This window comes from Leptonychotes weddellii, chromosome 15, assembly GCF_054177405.1.
Source record: "Leptonychotes weddellii isolate Sample4059 chromosome 15, ASM5417740v2, whole genome shotgun sequence".
Lineage (NCBI taxonomy): Eukaryota > Metazoa > Chordata > Mammalia > Carnivora > Phocidae > Leptonychotes > Leptonychotes weddellii.
Window position 1 is genome coordinate 5,913,717 of NC_138383.1, and position 21,879 is coordinate 5,935,595.

Here is a 21,879-nt window from a genome sequence, read left to right on the forward strand (position 1 = left end):
GGAAGCCACCGAAACAGTGCTGGGGGTCCCTGGGGCTTGCCAGTGCCCAGCTTCATGGGGAGGGGCCCAGAGGCATGCGAAGACTGGGCTGCCCCCCCTGAGCCACACCCGGGGCCTCACCCGGGGCCTCACCCGGGGCTCAGCTCACTGTTTGCACTGGGCTCAGGGAGATGGATGGGCTGTCAGTCCCTGCCCTCTCTACCCAATAGCTCCGAGGATACAGCAGGCATGGGGACCAGACAGCCAGAGGCTGCAGTCCCCGTGGTAAGCCAGCTGCAGAAAGTCACCTGGGGCTCTGTTCCAGAGAGAAGCGTGCTAGTGAGGGGTGGGGGCATGTGAGAGCGCCAGCCCCTCTCCTCACCTCCTCCCCTGAATCAGACAAGGGAAGAACTGTTTTAGACCCCTCCTGGCTCAGAAATGGACTGTTCCAGCCCTCACCAGGAGGACTGTCCCTTCCCACCATACTTGGAGTGGCAGCTCTGTCCCTGGGAACAAATGTCACGAAGCCTGAATGTAATCGATCAAACAAACAGGGTTTATGGCGGCAGGAGAGAGCTGTTGAACCCTGCCTGGTAGCTAATTAATGAGCTCATTAGGAGACAGAGTACGTGGGGAGGGAGGGCCAGGCCTGCCTTCGGGGTTGCAAGCTTCTGGGATGTCCTGGGCTGAGCTCGGACCAAGTGCCCTCCCACAGAAGGAGGCAGACCCCTGAGGCCGGCCGGGCTGGGTGGCGGCACCCCTCCTCGACTCAGGCTTCTCGGGGTGTACCCTGGGCTGTACTGATTGTGGTAGTGAGCAGGGGCAGGCATGTCCCAGGCATGGGCATCAGAAGCTCAGTGTCCAGGCCCTGCCCTTGGTCTTGGGTTGCAGACGGTACCCCCCACCTCAGGATCTGGGGAGGGGGAGGCTATGGGGAACCCAGTCTGGTCTAGGCGCCCCTCCTCAGAGGCTCTGGGCTACCTTCTCCCCAGCCTTGGCATTTTGGAGTTCTGCTGGGGGTTGGTCTTTGGGCAGCCTCAGGCCTCCAAGTAGACCTCCACCAGCCCCCCCACGGAGTGCATGCGGTAGAAGACCCCCAGAGGCAGGCCGAAGTTGACAATGGTGAACCACGTCCGGTAGCCATAGAAGTCCTGTTCCAGCCCGTTCTCAAACTCCGGGTGTATGCCAAATGCGGGCATCATCCACAGCTAGGGAGGAGAGGAGGGTGATGAGTAGGGGAGAGGGCTTTCCATGCCCCAGGGGACTCCTCTCGTGGGGGGGGGCAGACCCTCACCCTAATATCCCCTCAGCCCTGGGCTTTCAAAGCCAGCTGTCCCCCCCACCCCATATCACAGCCACCTCCCCAGCTTCCCAGCCTGAACTCCAGGTGCACCATGAGGCCCCACTGCCACCAGCCATGGCCCAGCCTGCTCTATCAAGCTGGGCTCCCCTGTGCCCTGACCTCAGCCACCTTCTTGACTCTCTCTGCTCCCTCCGCCCGGCCCTGTCTTCTGTCCAAATTCTGCCCCTTTCTCAAGACCCAGACTCAACCTTCGTGAGGCCTTCCTTGGCCCCTTGGGCCCGCACTTCCTTCTCTGAGCTCCTACTGCACTTTCGGGCCAGGTTATGGTGTGTGGTCTGCCTGTGGCGGGGGCTTCACCACCTGAGGTGTTTCCAGCGTGACGCACCTGGGTTGTGCTGTTCAAACATGCCCTCAGACCGCCCTGGTTGTCCCGGCACTGCCACTGACAGGCTGTGGGACCACCTAAGCCTCAGTTTCCCCATCTGCCAAACAGTGATGGTGCCTAATGGGGCCTGCTGCACGGCGCTAGCGTGCCGAATCAGTGAGCTGCTGAGGGACAGCATGGAGAGGTGGACACGCGACCTCAGCTGCCACACACCCAGCACTCATCGTTAACTCCTCCCGCTAGAGAGTTTGTAGAAAACCAGGCACTTTATGATCTCTTCCTTTGGCCAAATTCAGTGGATGATCAATTATTTGGTGTCCCCGGTGTCTCTCCAACTAGAGAGGAAACTTGCTGAGGGTGGAAGTCTTACACGTTTGTTTGTAAAGAGCACTTAGTGACATGCATGGCACATTCGCTCATGCCAGGCCCCTTGCAGGATGCTGGGGGGACACTGATCTCAAGCAGCATGGGGCTAGTTGGAAAGAGGCAGTTGTCCTTGACAATACAAGGGACAGGCCAGTTGCCCTTGGGATGCTCAATGCTCCCTGAATGCGCCTGGCCAGCTCCGCCCCCCGCCCCGCCCCCCCGCCCCGCCCCCCAGCTCCTCTCCACTCACCGTGATGTTGCAGAGGATGAGGAAGAGCGAGATCTCCTTGAGTGCCCGCCTCTTCCAGTTGAGGTGGCTGTAGGAGTGGATGTAGGCCAGCGAGGCCCGCCGCAGGTCCTGGCCCAGCTCCAGCAGGGAGCCCCGGCGGGGTGGCTCAGCCTCCGGCTTCCCCGCCAGGCCCTCGGGCACCGTCTCCCAGAGCGGAAGCCGGTGCAGGCCCTCGATGATGAAGAGGTTCTGAACGATGTGCTGCAGGATAAGCAGCAGCGAGTAGGCCAGGATGAGGCGGTCGAGCAGCTCATGGGGGCGAGTGGCCACGATGGCCACGATGGAAGAGTAGGCGATGCCCATCTGGCCCAGCGCGGCGCCCATCAGCAGCACCACGTCCAGGCTGCGGGTGGGGTTCTTGAGCGTGTCCAGCTCTCGTTCCTCCAGCCCGTGGATGGCCGTGCCCGCCAGGCATGCCAGGCTCATGGTGGGCAGCAGGGCTATGTAGAAGGCATAGTAGAGGGTGAAGTACTGGCGTGCAATGCTGGGGCCACTGGCTTCGATCTGGAAGAGCACGAAGATGCACACGCCTGCCACCAGTGCCAGCAGGCCCAGCAGTGGCCCAAAGATGGCCCCGTGCAGGCGGAAGGGAGGGGTTTCGGGGCGGGCGCCTGTGTGGGGTGCCAGGCGGCGGCCCACATTCTTCCACATGACAAAGAGCACAGCGCAGCCGGTGAGGCAGTACTCAGTGCTGAAGGGGTAGAGCATCAGGTAGCCCTTCCGGAAGACCTCGCACACCGTGGCATTGAGACAGAGGCAGGTGTTGGTGTCATGGCCTGGCAGGGGCAGGGCGGGAAGGGATGAGTCACTCAGGTGGGCCTTGCTTGGAGGAAACCAGCTGCACAAATCAGCCCCAGACCCCCGGAGTATGCCAGAGGTGGATGGGACCCAGCCGCCCATTTTTACAGACACGGAAACTGAGGCCCAGAGATAGAAAACCAGAAATCACAGGATGGTCATTTCTTTGCAAAAGGATTCCAGGCTTCAGGCGCCAAGCTTTCCTAAAGCATTCGACACATGGTGTCTCTTTGGGGCCAAATGTCACCTCTACAGACCACTGTTCGGGCACAAGGGAGGATCTACAACTTTATAACCTGAACGTGCAGCAGCATGCACTGTGGGGTAATCAGGCATCTTGCCTCGCCATGAGGTGCCTTGCAAAGCACGCAGCATCACCGGTGGAACGCTGGTGCCCAGAGCGTTTAACTTGAATCTAATCAAGACTTTGGTCCGTACTTGCAGTTTGCCGGTAAAGCAGGGAAGAGGAGCACAAGTCAAATGACACCACTAGGCAGCCGCCTGACAAACCTCAAAGCCATTAGGAAAACAGAGACTTAAGGGATGGAACAACCAAATGCACTGCGTGTTTGAACACACCATTGTAGAAGACACTTCATAGGCTGGTTGGAGAAAGTTGAATATAGATCGTTGGAGAGGATGGGGATGATGGTTGAGGAATTCTGTTAGAAATTATAAGAGCATTGGGGTAGTGTAAGGAAATATACTTATTTTAAAGGGATGTGCACTAAAATGTTTTGAGGTGAAATGCTGTGATCTCCATAATGTAATTCAGCAAAAAATTGAAATAAATATGGCAAAATGTTAATAATTATTACCTCTAGGTGATAGGTGTATCCTGTTCTTTTACTCATCTGTATGTTCAGATTTTTTTTTAATAATAAAAGAATCGTGACGTCACTTGCCAAAAAAATTCTCTTTGCACAGCTCTTCTGAAAAATGTGTCGGAGTGTAAAGAATGTCCACAGTACACAGGCAGGTCAAGACTTTGGCAGTGGGTGTGTAAATGCGTGAATGTGCTGGAAGGCTTGGCTGTACACAGCTCAGGATGGTGATGCCACCTGGGGGGGGTGCTTTATACGTGCAGGTATGGCTGTGTCCCACATGTAGGTTTATGGGATACAGCCTCTAAGGGCAGAATGGACAGGTAGGGGATTGGGCACATGGAACTCTTTGAGTTCTTTCTGCCCCGAAATCTTCTGTCCCTCCTGATATGTCCAGGTATCTGCAATTGTGTTCGGAAGACACTCCTTTCAGTCCTGAAGCCTTTCTAGTTTCTTGCAAGTAAAATGCAAATACTAAGGGTGGGGCGCACACCTGGACTTACCAGTGAATAGCTCTGCCAGGATTAGTGGCTACCTTGCTGAGAGGGAGGCGGACGCCTGGAGCAGGGCTGTAGGGTGCTAGCTCCCAATGGGACAGGCACAGAATGAGGGCAGGATGTCTACCAGTGTTTCGTTGTCATCTGGCCTCCAGAGTTTGCTCCCACTTTGGGAGGGAGTGTAGCGTGTGTGTGTGTGTGTGTGTGTGTGTGTGTGCCTTCGGGGCTGGGGGATCGTGTCTCCTCCATACCTGAGAAGTTTTCCATGAGGGCGTTGAGCTCAGCCTTGATCTCGCGGTGCATGGAGTCGTTGGTGACAGCCAGAACCCACAGCAGCAGGTCTGTGGCCAGGGTCAGCATTAGGCCACACCTGGAAGAGGTGCCACACTCTCTGCTCACACAGCCTGGCCGGCTGCCCAGGTGCCCCGCCCTCATCATCACTGCCTTTGGGGTGACCACCCTTTCCCGAAGCCAGATCCCATCTGGCATGAGGACTACAGGGGAGGCAGCCCTAGGAGCCACCTGGAACCCCTTCCCAGACCAACCTGTTACCCCAGGGACATCATGTCCATAGAAGTTGTGAGACCAGGCACTAGTGGGGGACAGGGAGCTCCAGGAGTTGGAGGGAGAGAAGGCGCCCCGTCTTACCTAGTGAAATTGGTCTGGACCTGAACGCAGTCCTTACAGTGTTTCCAGAGCACCCAGGTCTGAAAGAGATGGGGCCTTGAGCCCAGGGGCTGGGGGTAGGGGTGGTAGAACCGTGGGGTGTGTGCCCCAATTGCGTGTGTGTATTTACAACAGACATGACAGTGAGGAAGTCTGGATTGGAATCCTGGCTCTGCTATTTCCTTGCTGGGTCATCTTGGGCCAGTGGCCGAATACTTCAGAGCCTCAGTCTCCTTGGCTCTAAAATGAAGCTAAAATGCCTACCCCTCAGGGGAATGCCTACTTACTGGGGAGATGGAAAGGATGATGCAAAGAAACACCTAGCACAATGCTCAGGAGTGCAAGTAGTAGTAGTAAGTACCCCTTACGAAGAGCAGCTCTGTGTAACTGGGTGGGGGTTGGGGGGTGTAGATTTAGTTATATGCAGGTGTGCACGGGCAGATGTATTTATACGTGTCTGCATTTCAGTGACACGTTGGGTGTGCTGATGCAGGTACACGTAGGTGTGCGTGGATGTGGGCACGTGGAGGGAGACATTAGTGGGGGGCTGTGGTATGTGTGTACCCCCCCCACCCCGGGCCCTGTATGTATTTGCCTGTGTTTGGGTTTCTAGGCAAAGGTAGGGTGTGTGTGCACGAGGCATGGGGATGGGAGCCGTCTGTCACCTGGACGCCGATGAAGATCATCTCGATGACAGGGAAGATGAGTTCCAGCTGCGACTTGCAATGGATGTGGCTCATGTCATAGCCCACCCGGAAGATGTTGAGGCAGATGGTACAGCTGCCGAAGAGCACCAGGGAGCCTGGCCGGGCCAGGTGGCCGTTGGCACCTCCCCTGGACCTGGCTCTCCCTCCCCACCCCTCTCCATCCACCCAGTGGCTCAACACTCACCCCGCACCCAGACGGGTCCCGCATGAGGGTCATGGTAGAGCACAGCGTGTGGGTGGCGGGCGGTGCAGGCGGCAAAGTAGAGGAGCCAGAGGAGGGACAGGGCCTTCAGTGCGGCCAGCAGGATCCACACATCGCCCAGCGTGACGGCCACGTTGTTGAAGATCATGCTGCAGATGAAGGCTCCACCCAGGAACACCACATTGAGGGCCAGGAGCCCGGAGAAGAGCTGCCCCGCCTTCTGGGCCTGCCTGTCCCTCCGCAACAGCAGGGAGAAATTCTGCACCAGCCAGGACTTCTGGCGGGGCGAGGCGGGAGCTCCTATTTTCTCGGTCCCCACGTCCATTTGGTTCCCCTCGGCCGGGGCTGCTCCAGTCTCCTGTGCTTCCAGGGAGGCCATGGATGAAGCCTGAGAAGGGGCTGGGGAGAGAGGGTCCTGGTGGGCTGCCAGGGTGTCCTGGCTTCAGTTAGGGAACTGCTGTGTGACCTAGGGCAAGCTATGCAACCTCCCTGGTCGGACATTGGAAATAACAGCAGCTGCCCTATCTACTTTACAGGACCTGAGGAGGTTCAAACAGACCAGGGGATATGGAAATTCTCTGTGCTCCAAATAAACATCAGGATTATTTTGATTGGCTGGAGGAATACCTCTCTCCCAACCCCCTGCAGGGCTATCCCACTTTCTGCCTCAGTGCCTGATCTTGAGATGGAAAATAACATCTGCCAAGGGAGCCAAGGGCATTTGCATCATGTCTGGATGCTGGACGTTTTCCAGGGTTGTGACTTTTCACCACGAGAAGGCAGCTCGTGTTCTGCTGATGTCTGGGAGGAATTTCCCTCCTGAAGGCAGGGAGAGCAAGTAGATGTCCTCTCTTGTTCTGACTCTGGTTAGTTGGATAATGGTTGCCTAGCATGCTCTGTTGAGCAGGATCCTGAGGCTGAGTGTGGGCTTGGTGGGAAAGAATGTTGTCATTGAAATAATACCCTATTATGGGTATATATGGGCATATATAAGATTACCCATATAAAAGGTCTAGAAGACACCCACCAGCTTCACAACGGGAGTTTCTTCTGGGAAAGGGAGGAGGGTACTAGGGTTGGGAGTGGTTTAATGCTCTAGTTTTTAAAAGCCACATTGTTTATGTGATTAAAATTAATTTTATTTATTTTATTTTAATTTTTTTATTATTTTTAAAGATTTTATTTATTTATTTGAGAGAGAGAGAATGAGAGAGAGCAAGCACATGAGAGGCGGGCGGGTCAGAGGGAGAAGCAGACTCCCTGCCGAGCAGGGAGCCCGATGCGGGACTCGATCCCGGGACTCCAGGATCATGACCTGAGCCGAAGGCAGTCGCTTAACCAACTGAGCCACCCAGGCGCCCTAAAATTAATTTTAAAGCATATTACGGTTTAGGAGGGAAAGTTCTGGGATTGATTCGCAATGTCTGCTGTGAACAAGGGACAGGTTGGGATCAGCATGCATGCTATGCCCCAGACTTGGACAGAACTGACTTCTATATGCACTATCCCCCCAACCCTGACTCCCGGATGACCTATGAATGCCAAGCACAACATGGGGAACACCATCCTTCCCTTTTTCTCTTTCCCTGAATGTCTCCTGCTACTTCCTCACCTTCCTCAAGCTTTCACTCAGGCCAACTCTTCGTCATGCCTCTCCCGGGGCCAGATATTTGGTCACCCCATACCTGCAGCTCAGGGCCCCAGCCTGGAGTCCAGCACGCTCCCCTGTGGGCCCTTCGGGTACCCATTCCTTGTGGGACTGAAGCTGCACTAGAGAGTGGGGATGCCCTGGGCTTCTCCTCAGCTGCCCTGGGAGACTCTCTCACCATCCCCAGCCACCTCTGGTGCTCTCCCTTGGGGCTGGCTGCCACTGCCCTTACATGCTTGGTGCTCTGGGCCCAGGGTTCCAAGTGCTCTCTGTCCCCATCCTCCAGGCTGTAGGAGGCCTGCACTATCTCAGCGAGTGGCGTCTGCATCCCCACCTCTCCCAGCAGGTAGCTGGGCACACTCCTTGGCTCTCCCCTCAACCCTCCATCTCTCAGGTCCAAACCTGTCCATTCTAGTCCACAAGTCTCCCTTAGATTTTTCTTGACTTCAACCTCTACCCTAGTCCAGGGCCCCCTCCTCTCTCTCCTGGACTGCCTCCTTATCCACTGTGACTCTCCCCTACTTCGAGCCCAACAAAGGCAACCAATTGCTGGGACTTATTTCAATAAGTCACTCAGAGAAAGACAAATATCACAATTTCACTCATATATGGAATTTAAGGAACAAATGAACAAAGAAAAAGGAGACACGAGAAATCAGACTCTTAAACATAGAGAACAAACTGGCGGTTACAGAGGGGAGGTGGGTGGGGGGTGGGTCAAGTACATGATGTGGATTAAGAGCACACTTATCGTGATGAGCACTGACGAATGTATAGAATTGTTGAATCACTATATGGTACACCTGAAACTAATATAGCACTGTATGTTAATTATACTTGGGTTAAAATAATAAATTTTTAAAAAGGCAAACAATTGCCCTCAGTATAAAGTCCAAACTACCTCGCATGGCCTGCACAACCTTTCAAAACGAAACCAGGCAGTGCATGTTTAGCCTGGGCTTGGAGGCCAGCTTCTGTTGCTTCCTGGTCTGCCCTTGGCTTACCTCTCTAGCACAGTCCTCAGACCCCACTCCCTGCTGTGGGCTGTGTCATCTTGCTGCAGCTCCCAGAATGTGCTGGCTTTTTCTCGCCTCCCTGTCTACCCACAACCCATCCTTTGCCCATAATGCCCACCCCCTTGCCCTTTGGCTGATTGCATCTTAGAGCAGAACTCCACCTCCTCTAAGCAGCCTTCCCTGAACTCCATGCCGAGGCTGCCCGAGGTATCTCCACTGCACCCCATGCCTGTCGCTGGAGCATCACCTATCATGCTCGCTCCGTTTTAACTCACTGTGCTTTGTTCTGTCTTTGCCTTTGGACTCTGAGCTTCAGAAGCCTTAGCCTTTTCCTCTTTGTAACTGCCAAAAGACCCTCACCACAGTTGGTTTTAAAATACAGCCTCTCCAGCCCCCACACTCCCATGTGAACTTGCTCAGTATTTATACCTTCTTTGGTTCTCTTATGGCAAACAGAATACGAAAACTCAGTCCTCTCTTTAAGAATCTACAAATGGTTTTGTCCCCCTTTCCCAGTCCTCTCTGCATCTTTGCTCCAGTTTTCCCCACTCCCTCTCCGACCCTTCTGTCAGACTCGGACACCTGCCATCATGTTGATCCACGCCTAGCCAGAGGGCTCCAGGGCTCCACATTTCTTGTGTGGCTTCCTGCCTCCCCCTTCACTCCTGGAGCCTGCTGTTCCCCTGTCTTGCCTGCTACCCTCCGCCAATGGCTCTTGCCCATCCTCACCACCTACCTTAAGCACCTCTCCCGGGAAGCATTCTCTCCCTGCCCAAGCATCTATTGAAAGTGGGTGTGCTGTGGGCATGGCTGGCTCCCCTCAAAGCCAGGAGCTCCTCCAGGGTGGAGACCAGGTCCCACTTAACTTGAACTGTCCAAACCTAGCACAGACAAGACACTCTCGCTGACTGATTCTGCCATTTTCTGGGGGAGATTTCAGCACCCGAGGCGTAGACAGAAACCCTTCCCTTTATGTATTTTCCATCCTGGCCCAGCCCAGGAGACTTTAGAGATGATCTTTGTCTTTCCTCCCAGGCTCCCCCGCCTAAACTGAGCAAGCATAAGGCTCATAGGGACACCTCCTTGCTCCTTTTCTCCCAACTCTAACTGCTCCTTTTCGGCCTTCCCCAGAATCTCCCTCGTCTTCCCAGGGCAGTATAACCTAATAATTAAGAGCCCAGATTCTGGGGGCTCTTGGGTGGCTCAGCCTGTTAAGTGTCTGCTTTTGGCTCAGGTCATGATCCCAGAATCCTGGGATTGAGCTCCAGGTTGGGCTGCCTGCTCTGCAGGGGGTCTTCTTCTCCCTCTCCCTCTGCCCCTCCACACCCGACCCCAGCTCGTGTGCTCTCTTTCTGCTTTCTCTCTCTATCAAATAAATAGATAAATAAAATAATCTTAAAAAAGGAGTCCAGATTCTGGCACTTACTACCTCTGTGATCTTGGAAAAGCTACTTAGACTCTCTGTGCCTCAGTTTCCCATGATGTAAAATGGATATACAACTATGGAATAGTGCCTGGTACATAGAAGATGCTCAGTAAAGATTTCTCGAATGAACACACGAAGGACTTAATGCATAATACCTACCTCATAGGGGTTTTGTAAAAATTAAATGATTTAATGCATGTAAATGTACATAGAGCCTGTTAGCTGTTTGTGCATTTCCTTCCAGTTCAGCCGGAGTCCTGGAGAGGCCGGAAGGGTCAGGATTACTGGTGAATCTCAGGGGCGGTTTTTGCTTGGGCTGCAGGCCTAGAGGGGACACTGGAGGACAAGATTCTGGGTCCTCTCTCTCCAGGGTCCTCGCCCTATCTTCCCTATCCTCCCCACCCCAATCCAACCCTCCAACGGTCGCTAGAGGGAGCCCTGAAAGTGGCGAATTCGGTCCGCCGGGGGGAGGGTTACAGGGTGGGGCACGTAGGGGTCTCGGGGAAGAGGGACAGGGCACCCAGGACCGACAAGGAAGAATCCGCCGCCGTCTGGCCCTTCCCTCGGCGCGACGCCGGTCCAAGGGAGGGCAGGAACACCAAACTAGTTTGTGGGTCCGGATGAGAGACAGGTGATGAAAGCGGCGCAGCAGTCAGGGCGCAGCGCCTGGCTAGGAGCGCAGGGCCAGCTCTGGCGGAGGCTGCTGAGCCGGGGCTGGGAGCTTGGGCATTTCTCTACGAGCCACTCGAGGGGCTGCGGGGCCTGGGGGCCTGAGCCCACATATGCCTCAGACTGGGCGTGCAGGCAGTCCCAACCCCACACCATTTTACCCAGCCGTCCAGGTTTTTGCTTCTTTCTGGCCTCGGCACCCACCTTTGCCTGTGCGACCGGCTGGGATGGGACCCGCCCTGCTGACTTTTGTGCGCTCCATCCGCGGAAAGGAGGTGCGGCGCGGGGCTAGAGTTGGGGTAGGGGGCAGAGAGGGGCCGGTTCTCCGGTCTCCAGGTGTTGGCCTCCGCCCAGTCATTCCTCCCTCCCTCCCCTCTCCCTGCAGCCCGTTGTCTTTGAACCCAGTTTTGGGGGAGGAGTAGGTGTGAATGTCAAGGGTGGGCCCGCCGGGAATGTCCCGCCAGCAGTCCAAGGGCGCTCCTTGTGCCCAGCCGGGCCGCCGGGAGCCTTCCTTACCTGAGGCCTGGGCGGGCATCGCGGCCGGCTGACCACCGACTGCGAGCGCAGCGCCGATCGTCAGTCCAGGTGACGCCCCCGCGCCCGCACGGATACCCCCGACGCCCTCCCCTCGCGGGACTGCGCAGCCGCTGCTCGGCGGGCTCCTCGGCCCATCGATTTTTCTGTTGACTTTGGCGATCTCATTAATCCTTCGTTAATTACCCCGCCAGGGGCTCCAGCCCGGACCGTGCGGCCAATAGCGAGGCGGTTAGGCGGGCGGGCGGGGCGGGAGGCGGTGCAGGCTTGCGGCCTCAGGGTCAGAGGGCCCGCGACCAACCGCCTCCCTGGTGGGGTGGGGCGCAACGTCCTTAAGCCGCAGCAAAGGGGTTCAGGCCACACTTTCCTTTGGTGGCCAAGCAGGAAACAGACTGGACCCCCTCCCCGCCCAGTTCTGGTGTCTTCTTTTCCTGTACCCCACCCAGCACCCGGGAGGGGTGCGGTCTCGCAGCAACCTCGCCACTCCACTCTCTCCCTAAATCGAACGTGAACTTGGGGCGGACAAGAGGCGGGTGGGGAGGGAAGTCGCCACCTCTGGCCCTCCTCACTCTTCGCACAGCCTCTGAGACCTGCCCCCCTCATTCTGCTGGCAGGGTCCAGGCGCGTCCTCCTCTCAAGTCCCCAGTGCTCCAGGTGCTGCTCCTCCCACCTCTCCCACCCCAGCCCCTACCCCGACCGCCACTCTAGCCTGTCCCCCCTTCACCTGACTGTGGCTGGCCACGGATTCTTCCTCCTCTTCTAGTCGGCAGGGCCTCCTCTTCAATGTCTGCCTGGCTTTTTCAGGTTCTGTCCCTGCTAAATCCATCTCATGCCTTTCCTGGATTAAAAGCCCCAGGGCTTTGCCTCGGGGACCCCCAGGGAGTGGGGGTGGTGGGTAAGAGGAGGCCCCCTGAAGTAAGGTTCGGTGTCCCCCAGCACCTCTTAAACTAGAGCAGTGCTGTTTGTGTTATAAACTTGGGTTCCTGAAATATTTTATTTAAAGAAAAAGAAGTTCTGCTGTTCGAAAATTATTATTCTTAGTAGAAAGGCTCTGGCTCTCTTTAGCTCTGTGACCTTGGGCAAGTCACTTTACCTCTCTGGGCCTCAGTTTCCTTCGTAAAATGGTAGTTGGGCTAGGGCAGTCTTTCCTAAACTTTCATGCTTCATGGAACACATAAACAAACGTATTTGTCATTTGAGGGTAAGGAGAAAAGGAAGATGGCAGCCTGCGTACTCTGTCTAGCCCCTCCCAGCCACCTAGGTACTGACTGGTCTGTAACCATCTGTAACTCAGATTTGGCTCACCCACTGAAAAGCTTGAGACCTGAAAATCTCCAGGGTTACTTCCAGCTCTGACCCCCAAGATCCTCTCCTGCAATCGTCTCAGATGGGGCAGCTGAGATAAGAAGTGGGGGGCAGGGGGGTGAACTGCAGGTGGTTCCAGCTCCAGGCAGCAGTCCTGGCCAGGCTTCAGGGCTGGGATCAGGGGTGGTGCCAGAGCCGTGGACAGTTCCAGATCTTGCCTGGTCCTAGATACTGTAGGGATAGGTCTCCCCCTCCCTGGTCACTCCATACTCCAGGATCAAGCTGGGGTGGGTGGGTATGTTCTGACTGTGATGTAAAAACTCACCCTGGAAAAATAACTTTGGTGCAAATTCTACCCTGGGCGCCCCCGGGGTGGGGGTGGGGGGTGGAGGATGGTGGGTAATGTGGCACAGGGACTGCCAGCTTGGGGTTCTTTCCTGGGGGTCTCTGAGTGGGCACATGAGGTGAGCCGCACCCCTACATGTCTCTGTCGGGGGCTTCAGGACAACACATAGACCTCCAGCAGGCTGGAGACAGCATGCATACGGTAGAAGATGCCGAAGGGCAGGCAGATGTTGACGATGGCTGCCCAGAGCGAGTAGCCATAGAAGTCCACCTCCACAGTGTTGCTGAAGTGAGGGCGGGCTCCGAAGGCAGGCATGATCCACAGCTGTGAGGAGACAGGGGTGTGTCAGGACCGGGCCGGGCAGGTCATTGCTGTGGGCTTTGCTGGGGGGTGAGAGGATGGGGGCATCCCAGCCCTCTGGGGTGGTGAGTGGGGAACCTCAGAATCTTGGGCAGGGTTTGGCATTCACTAAGGAGCTCAGAAAATGTGCCAAACTGAACTTGCCCACCCCCAGGCTAAGGCTCCCCCTGCAATTACCTCTTCCACCCTGTTATTATGGCTCATTTGTCAGATGGGGAGAAGGGGAAGATAGATGATGTGAGAATTTGGTACAAACGGCTAAATCAGCAGCTCTCCAGGAGAGAGGTGTGCAGGGTGGTGGTAGAATCAGACAGGCCCAGGGCAGGGGTGTCAGGATCCAGCCAGAAGTGTACCCCACCACCACCCTCCATAAGCTCTGTTCTCCAGCTCCGCTCCTTTCCCAGGTCTGGGAGGATGTTAATGATGGAATCCTGCTTCATCTCTGGCTAGAGCTCAGACGGTTCAGGTGTGGGATATGAGACAAAGAACAATGGCTTCTAGGCCAGCCCCACCCTCCCCAACCCAAGTTAACTGTGTCCTTGGGCACACACAGCTCCTTTCTGAGCCTGTTTCTGTCCTATGAAATGGAGTTGGAGATGATGCTCCTAGAGTTGACCCAGGAACAGATACCTGGAGCAAAAACATCCTCCCACATGGTGGATCCCAGCCTGCAGGAGGGGCTCTGGGTGGGGGTGGGGGTGGGGAAGGTGAGGGTGGGGCCAGGCTGGGGCCAGGCTCCCAGACTGGCCCAAGATATAAGGAGGTCAGAGATTGATGATCACTTTTTTTTTTTTTTTAAACAGATTACCTGCAGGTTGGGCAATATTCACAGTGGGAACGCACTAAGAATGCACCCAAGTAAGGGCTGTTGGTGTATTTTATGTAGTGTGCACTGGGCTGGGATCACTCTGGAGACGTGCTCTACATTGGGATAGACCCACATTAAGGGTGTTTGTTTGTATATTAGGGATATGTTTCTATTGGAGGTTATAGCTGAAAGGGCCATTTTTATATTGAGTGAAACTTCAGTAGAGCTGTGTTCTTTATTTGGGATGTACTCACATGGGTCCATGATTGCATATTAGAAATTTCTCCCCTGAGGATTTTATCTACACTGGAGCATTTCTCTATTGGGTTGTAGCCACAAGAGGGGTATTCCTTTACGGGGGCGCGGGGGGGGGGCTGTCTTCATGGGGAGTGTGTCTGCCCTGGGGCGAAGTCTGTTGCTAACACACTGAATTTCTCTTCCTAAGCGGTTCTGCTGAATTAGCAGGGAGGGGGTGCTGTTGTGAACGCCCCCCTTCCAGGCCAGCCCACTGCAGCACTCTGCTAAGAGAGTGCTCACACTTACGCTGGTCTCTGCTACTTCCTGATGCTGCTCCAATTATTCTGAGAAGCAGGCTTGTCACAAGTTCCCAGGAGCAGTCACACCTTCCACCTAGGGGCAAGGGCACCCTCCCTCTACATCACTTCACAGCTCCCTCTCACTTCTGCCCAGCCCCCATGTCAGCATTCCCTGGGACCCCTCCTGTTCCATCTGCAGCCTAGATGCCAGAAGGCTGGGATTTCATTCTCTCTCTGTGCCCTGAGATGCTGTTTGCCCAGGGGCTGCCTCTGACCCTCTCTGAACCTGCTTCTCTCCTAGAGAGCTGTAGGCTCCTCAAGTGGGCGGGGGGCAAGACAGAGAAGGCCAAGTGAATAAACCTGAAAGAGCATCCTTCCTTGGCCTTCTCTTCCTCTCAGCCCATTCCCATCTCCGCGCCTCCCCGCCCCGCCTCCCCCCGCAACCCCCAGGTACTCACAATGACATTGCAGAGCAGGAGAAACAGAGAAATGTCCTTCAGGCACCGGCGTGTCCAGTGGCCCCTGGGGGCCAAGATGATGGCCATTGCTTCCTGAGGGCCCACTGGGTTGGTGCCAACCAGCCTGGGAGTGGGTGGGCAGGCAGGCAAGGTGTGGAAGGCATCCACGTTGGCAAAGGTAAGGCCATGGCGGGACTCTTTGGGGGTGGTATCATGAGGTTCAGCCCCGGGTGGTCCCCGGTGGAGGCTCTCAATGATGAATACATTCTGGAAGGTGTGCTGGGCAATCATGAGCAGAGCGTGGGCTAGGTTGAGCGCCCCCAGTAGGTCCCTGGGTGTGCCCACCACCACGGCTACGATAGAGTAGTACGAGATCACATACTGGCCCAGGGCAGCACCCATCAGCAGTGCCACATCCAGCGTTCGAGTGGGGTTCTTATGGTGATCCATGGCCCGGCGATCAAAACGGTGGATGACTGAGCCACTCAAGCTGACCAAGGTCATGAGCCCCAGACAGGTGATGTTGAAGCTGTAGTAGATGACCAGGGCCTGCTGGGTGCGGCCCCCCTCCCCACTCACTTGGACCTCATAGATGATGAAGACGGCCAGCCCCACCACGAAGAGCATCAGGCCCAGGATTGGGCCACCGAAAAGGGTCTCCCGGAAGAGGCTGACCCGGGATGGCGTGTGGCCGTGGCCGTGGCCGTGGCCGTGGGTGGAGGAGGCCAGCAGCCTACCCACATTCTTCCACATGACATACAGCATGGTGGAAGCAAACAGGCTATACTCAACGTTGAAGGGATACAGGTAGAAGTAGCCCTGCTGGAAGATCTGGCAGATGGCTGTGTTGCAGGAACAGTCTCCTCCCACCGAGCTGCCTGCTCGCTCCGCTGTGGGGAGAGAGGCAGAGAGCTGGACCTCCCTCCTGCCTTCCTGGAGAAGAACCTCACCTCTCGACTGTGACTTTTGTTAGGGTGGAATCACTGCCATGTTCACCGCCGTGACCTGAAATGCCTACGCAGGGCCCGGTGCGCATTCATTCCACAAGTATTTACTGAGCACCTGCTATGGGCCAGAGGCTGGGACACGTCAGAAAACAGCCAGCGCTCAGTAAACAAAAATCAGAACAGCAGATTCTGCCCGCTTCATCCCATTCCATTCCTGCAGGCAGACATTTCCAATCCTTCCCAACCAGTAACCACCCTTGGCTTCCCAAGATAGGCAAGGTTCCTGAGAGATGGTGCCCCTCTTGGGAACCCTGAGTTCACGCTTCCTCGCAGCTCTCCCCGGCATCTAACTCAGCCCAGAACGTGAGCTGCTTTGGCCAGGTGTGTCTCCCGTGACCCCCCCCCCCCATCATTTTGGTTTGTAACACACCTATAGGAATCTTGTCCTGTGTCCACAGTGCGCTTTATAGAATGCCTTGGATCTTGGCAAACATCTCTTTGGATCGCCAGAACTATTCCCACTGGTTTTGCAGATGCAGAAACTGAGGCTCACTGAGGTAAAGTGGCTTGTAATGGCAGATCTATTAACCTGGCTCGCAACCCCAGGGCAGGTACCTTCCTAGTACGCCTCTCGGCACCCCAGGGCCCCAGCATGTTAAGTTGGCCACCTCTCCAGGTTGTTTTTTTGGTTTTGTTTTGTTTTAGAGAGAGAGAGCATGCGTGTGTGCAGGGGGAGGGGCAGAGGGAGAGGGAGAGAGAATCTTAAGCAGGCTCCACACCCACCCAGCTCAGAGCCCAATGCGGGGCTCAATCTCATGACCCTGAGATCATGACCTGAGCCAAAATCAAGAGTCCGACACTTAACCGACTGAGCCATCCAGGCACCCCCTCCGGGTTGGTTTTAACCATCCTCAGGAACCCTTTGTATGTGCAACATGGCCCTTTATCAGTCCCGATGGGCTGGGGTCTCCTGCTCCATGCTTTCTGTTCCTGGACCCTTCCATACTGGGAGTGAGTGTGTCTTCAGGCAAAATCCAGATGGACTTAGTCATCTAGTCTGGTCCTGGTTAGTTGGGGGGGCCCTACAGAAGTCCAGAGAACTAGGACCAGGGGGCCTGTTGATCCTATTCTTCTTCAGTATAGGATATTGGTTCAGAGCAAAGATGGATCTCAACACTAGTTCTCCCAATTTCAAGCTCTATTTAACTTTTTATGCCTTAGTTTCTGTATCTGTAAAATGGGAATATTAATAGCACTCATCTTGGGGCTCATTTGATTAAGCCTCTGACTCTTGATTTCGGCTCAGGTCATGATCTCAGGGTTGTGAGATCAAGCCCTGCGCCAGGTTCTGGGCTCAGTGAGGAGTCTGCTTAAGATTCTCTTCCTCCCTCTGCCCCCACCACCCCGCTCTCTCTCTCTTTCTCTAAAAAAAAAAAAATAGTACCCATCTCATTGGGAAGTTGTGAGGGTTAAGTAAGGTAGAGTGTTTAGGACACTTAGCACAGCACCTGACACATGGAGCTCGGTAAAGTGTCACTATTGTCATTGTGATGATTATTTCTACCTTCTACTTGACAGACTCTGACCCGTGCTTCCACCATTGAGCTATTCTGCCTCCCTTTTCTGCCCTTCACTTTGATCACCCTCGCCCTTTCATTCTGGAGCCCAAATCCCTTCTTTGGTGGGATGGAGACCTGAACAGTGAGGCCAAGGCTGCAACCCCCAGAAAGAGAAGATGCCCCCTGACACCCTCCCTCTGGTGTCACCTACACCTATACTTCTTCAGAGGCAGAGCCTGGGGCAGGAGGAGGCTCTCCTCTCTCGTGAGGGGAAGGGAGACAACCACCCCACCCAGGCTAAGGCCTGGAAGTCCCTGGACCAGGTTTAATCTGGAGTGGACACTCACGGTCAGGAGCGAGGTGAAGGTGGCTAGCGTTGCTGTGGGAACTATCATAGGAGTGGGTCTGGTGCACGGACTCGTCCACTACGGCTGCCATCCAGATGGCCAGGTTGGTGGTGAGGGTGAACATGAGACCACACCTGTTTGGGGAGGGGGAGCAAAGAGGCCAGTGAGAGGCTGGCCCATCGTGGGTCCCTGGGGAGATGGAGAGCTGGGGAGCTATGCTGGGAGATGATGTTGGGAAGCAAGAAAACAGTCAGGCCCCTGTGTGAATAGAGAGGCTGAGTTTGGAAGGAACACTTAGTCTGGCCAGGATGCCACCCAAGAGAGGGCCAGGGGGTGTCCAGGGGCTCAGACCACTGCTGCTCCCTCTCCTAGAGGAAAGCACATACAGCGCACTATATAACCCATGCCCCAAAACACACAGATATGAGTTGTAGGCACACACATACACACAACACAGCACAGAGTGGTGGGATCAGGCTGACAGAGCAAAGGGGCCTTGGTTGAAACCCCATGCAGGGTGCAGAAAGAGGCCCCAGGCCCCAGGTTGGAAAGCTCATCCCCAGGGGGGCATGGATGTTGAGCTGTGGAGCCGGCACTCACCGGGTCAGATCCAGATGGACGTGAATGCAGTCTTTAGAGGAGACCCAGAGAAAGTAAGTCTGTGTTGAGAGAGAGTGGGGGTCATTCACTGTGCAGACAGGCTAAACTCTGGAGTGCCTACGTCCAAACCCAGCAGTATGTTCCCTCCACCTCAAGAGCCCCCATACTAACCTACCAAGTTTATTTTAGCTTTACAAAATGAGTCAGGAGCTTTCTCTCTGTCTCTGGAACAATTTGTATAAAATAGTTCTCTGTTCTTTCAGAGTTTGCAAAATGTTACCTGTAAGCTCTTGGTGTTTTGTTTTGTTTTGTTTTGTCTTCAGGTAGAGTTTTGACTGTCTAGTTACTTATTCCTGGGAGCAAGGCCAGCCTAAGCCTGGGTCTTGTCCAAAGTAGAGAGAATCTCTGGTGCCTTCTCGCCTTCCTTTGGCAACATCCCCTGCCCCAACCCCATCCTTTGTTGTCCTGCAATCCTCCCCTGGTTGCTAACAAATCCTTGTCATGGTATTTGTTGATGTGTGGGTGTCTGTATTTTCATTTTACCTGAGAATTCTTCAAATCCGTAAACTGAAAAAGGGTAAAACTATTATAAGTACCGCAGTCATAAATGTGTTGAATTGTGGAAATCTGCACAGCAGGGGTAATGTTTCAGGAGAGGGAACCCTACATGTAGTCATTCTGGTCATGGTGCAGGGATGAGATCTGTTGTGGTCCCATGTAAGACCAGTCCTGCCTCAGCTCAATCAGATCTTTCAGCGTGTTATGTATGCAACAAATAAAAATATATATACTTGAACTTGTTTGAAAAATTCCAGGTACAGGATACCTATTTCCTGAACAAATACAGAACATATGGGCTGTAGCTGAGGCCAAACCGGCCATGCCCACAGCAGGACCCTGGGCTGAGATTGGTGCCCTCTACAGGCACCTAGGGAGGGCGAGCCAGGTTCTAGGAGACATGGCAGCTGTCACAACTCAGACATCTTAGATGTTAATACTGGCACTGCTTGCGTTGAAATGAAATCACAGGGCCCCTAAGTAGGAGCTCACATTTGGATATTACTTCATCACCAAGTGCTTCCAGATTTATGGACTCATGTGATCCACACTACAGTCCTATCCCCCCCTTACTTGATTGCTCAGGGTAGAAGAGTAGAGATCTTCTGACCTCATGCCAGGTGTTGGCTCCTTTCCACCACACTCAAGAACACTCCTCCCACCCACCTGGACGACGACAAACACAGCCTGGGTGAGAGGGTGCAGGATCTTGATGGCCGACTGGCACTCAAAGAAACTGGAGTAGTAGCCAGTCTTGAAGACATCCATGACAAGAGTGCAGATCCCAAACAGCACCAGTCCACCTGGGAATAAGGGGTGGGGGATGGGTCAGAGAGGATGGTTTATAGATCTGAGGATGCATGGCTAGATGGGTGGTTGGTTGGATGGTTGGGTGGATGGATGGAGAGATGAATACGGTAGGTGGGAGGATCAATGGACAGATGAATGGGGTGGGTGAGAGGATGGATAAATGGCTGGCTGGATGGATGTAAGGATGGATGGATCGATGGATGGATGGATGGATGGATGGATGGATGGACAGGTGGATAGTTGGATGATGGATGGATGGATAGGTGGGTGGGTGAATGGATGGATTGAAAGATGAATGGGTGGATGGAGGATGAGTATAGGATTGAGTGGGTGGATGGATGGATGGATATTTTATTGAGCTCCTATCTCTTTGGGGCTGCATGGATTGGGGGAAGAACGGCCCTAGGTGGGCTCTTTCAGTTGCAGCTGTCATCAGTTCTCTGCTCTCCATCAAAGGGTTCTCCCATGACCACCCCTTTTCAATCTTTAGGAAGAGCAAAGAAGTTCCCCTCCATCCCTCACTTCATTTTTCTTCCAAGACTGTTTCCCTTCCTCTTCTCTTTCAACCGCAGCCCATTTCATCTTCAGCCACATCTGCCCACTCCCCCCCCACCCCGGGAATTTCTCAGCCCCCTACCTTGATGTGCACTCCACAATTCCTCTGAGAGTCCCAGGCTCTGGCTCCTCTCCTGCCCCCTCCCCACCCCCGCCCACCTCCCCTGGCACCTCGGAGCCAGACGGGGCCGGCGTGCGCGTCCCGGTAGGGGACGGCGTCGGGGCAGCGCACGGTCCGGAGGAGGTAGAAGAGGATCCAGAGGGAGGCGAGCAGCATCATGGTGGTGAGCAGCGCGAACACGTCGGTGTCATACACCGCTACCTTGTTGAAGGCGCTGCCACTGATGAGCGTGCAGGCGAGAAGCAGCACGTTCACGGCCAGCAGCACGGACAGCAGCCGGCCGCCCTTCTTCCACACCTCGCGGGAGCCTGCCTGCCGCGCAGCCAGCGGGCTCTCCTTGGGGCCCGGGGCCGACTCCTCGGACATGGCAGGGGCGACTGGGGGAGGTTGGACGGGTCACTGTGGAGGAGAAGCGGACAGGACCCCAGGTCAACCCCGAGGGCTCTCCTTCTCCCATCTTCTCCCTGGATTTAGGAACTGAGAAGTTCCTCACCCGGAGGGTGGGGGCTGCGGGTGGTGGAGGAAAGGGAAGAGAAAAGGCGACCCCTCGGGTCCCTAGCTCGACGACTGAAGGAAGAAGAAGCGGCGGCAGCCCCGTCGGACCCCGTCCAACGTCCCCACTCCCCCGTCCGTCGACCATCTGGTCCGGGCACCCACCTGGCTGGGCCGGGACCCCGCGCTGAGCTGGGGGTCAGGGGGCGACGAGCGTCTCCTCTCTCCCACACCGGGCTGGACGGGCACTTTATACCGGGGAGGGCAGGGTGATTTACAGCCGCGGGAGCTCAGCTCCATAAATCTCTCAGTCCCACTCACATGATCCATCTTTTCTCCGAGCTGAATTTAGGGAACAGAGAGCGGGAGCCAGATAAGGTAAGATTTATATTTACCCGTTAAGAGGCGCCCCCTCCCCTGCCGTCTCGTCACCCTGGCGCGGCCAGGCTTGGGCGCAGCCCTGCATTGCGGCACCCAGAGGACACCCCGCCCCCGGCGCCCACCGCGCCCTCGCGTCCCGCGGTCCCCGCCGTCCAGAGCCCCGAGTGCTGATGCTCAATAGACTCCCCAAAGGCCCGCAGGCACCCCGACGCCCTTCCAGCCCCGGCGCACCCTATACCTTCCTGCTCCTCAGTTGCTGCCCCAAGATCGGGACCCCAGTGCCCCTTTCCCCGACACCCTCACAGTGATCGAAGTTCCTTCTTCCTCTCTCCCTCCCCGCAGTCTTCTGCTCCGCTGGAAGCTGCGAAGTCGGGCTTGGGTAGGAAG

At 55.4% G+C, this 21,879-nt stretch overlaps 2 protein-coding genes across 2 annotated transcripts; both read right to left on the reverse strand.

The window, feature by feature from the left end:
• Positions 1-523: 523 nt before the first annotated feature.
• Positions 524-7,068, reverse strand: OTOP3 (otopetrin 3). The gene is made up of 6 exons (XM_006728115.3): positions 5,999-7,068; positions 5,773-5,909; positions 5,090-5,148; positions 4,693-4,811; positions 2,284-3,098; positions 524-1,187 (listed from the first exon to the last, which is right to left on the reverse strand). Exons 1-6 carry the CDS (start codon positions 6,393-6,395, stop codon positions 1,017-1,019), a joined length of 1,698 nt encoding a protein of 565 aa, XP_006728178.2. The 5' UTR covers positions 6,396-7,068; the 3' UTR covers positions 524-1,016.
• A 5,216-nt stretch (positions 7,069-12,284) lies between these two features.
• Positions 12,285-21,447, reverse strand: OTOP2 (otopetrin 2). The gene is made up of 7 exons (XM_081804138.1): positions 21,277-21,447; positions 20,670-21,018; positions 19,800-19,936; positions 18,576-18,634; positions 17,976-18,109; positions 15,123-16,012; positions 12,285-13,284 (listed from the first exon to the last, which is right to left on the reverse strand). The coding sequence occupies exons 2-7, from the start codon at positions 20,983-20,985 to the stop codon at positions 13,114-13,116; spliced, it is 1,707 nt and encodes a 568-aa protein (XP_081660264.1). The 5' UTR covers positions 20,986-21,018; positions 21,277-21,447; the 3' UTR covers positions 12,285-13,113.
• Between the last annotated feature and the right edge of the window lie 432 nt (positions 21,448-21,879).

Excerpts from the sequence above, each read along its gene's own strand:
- OTOP2 (XM_081804138.1), bottom strand. The coding sequence starts at position 20,985 with ATGTCCGAGGAGTCGGCCCCGGGCCCCAAGGAGAGCCCGCTGGCTGCG. Across the intron at positions 18,110-18,575 it reads GTCCATCTGGATCTGACCCG|GTGTGGTCTCATGTTCACCC; the intron begins GTGAGTGCCGGC and ends CTCCCCAAACAG. Across the intron at positions 13,285-15,122 it reads TCCTGCTCTGCAATGTCATT|CTGTGGATCATGCCTGCCTT; the intron begins GTGAGTACCTGG and ends GTCTCCTCACAG.
- OTOP3 (XM_006728115.3), bottom strand. The coding sequence starts at position 6,395 with ATGGCCTCCCTGGAAGCACAGGAGACTGGAGCAGCCCCGGCCGAGGGG. Across the intron at positions 5,149-5,772 it reads TGATCTTCATCGGCGTCCAG|ACCTGGGTGCTCTGGAAACA; the intron begins GTGACAGACGGC and ends CATCTCTTTCAG. Across the intron at positions 4,812-5,089 it reads GTCCAGACCAATTTCACTAG|GTGTGGCCTAATGCTGACCC; the intron begins GTAAGACGGGGC and ends CACCTCTTCCAG.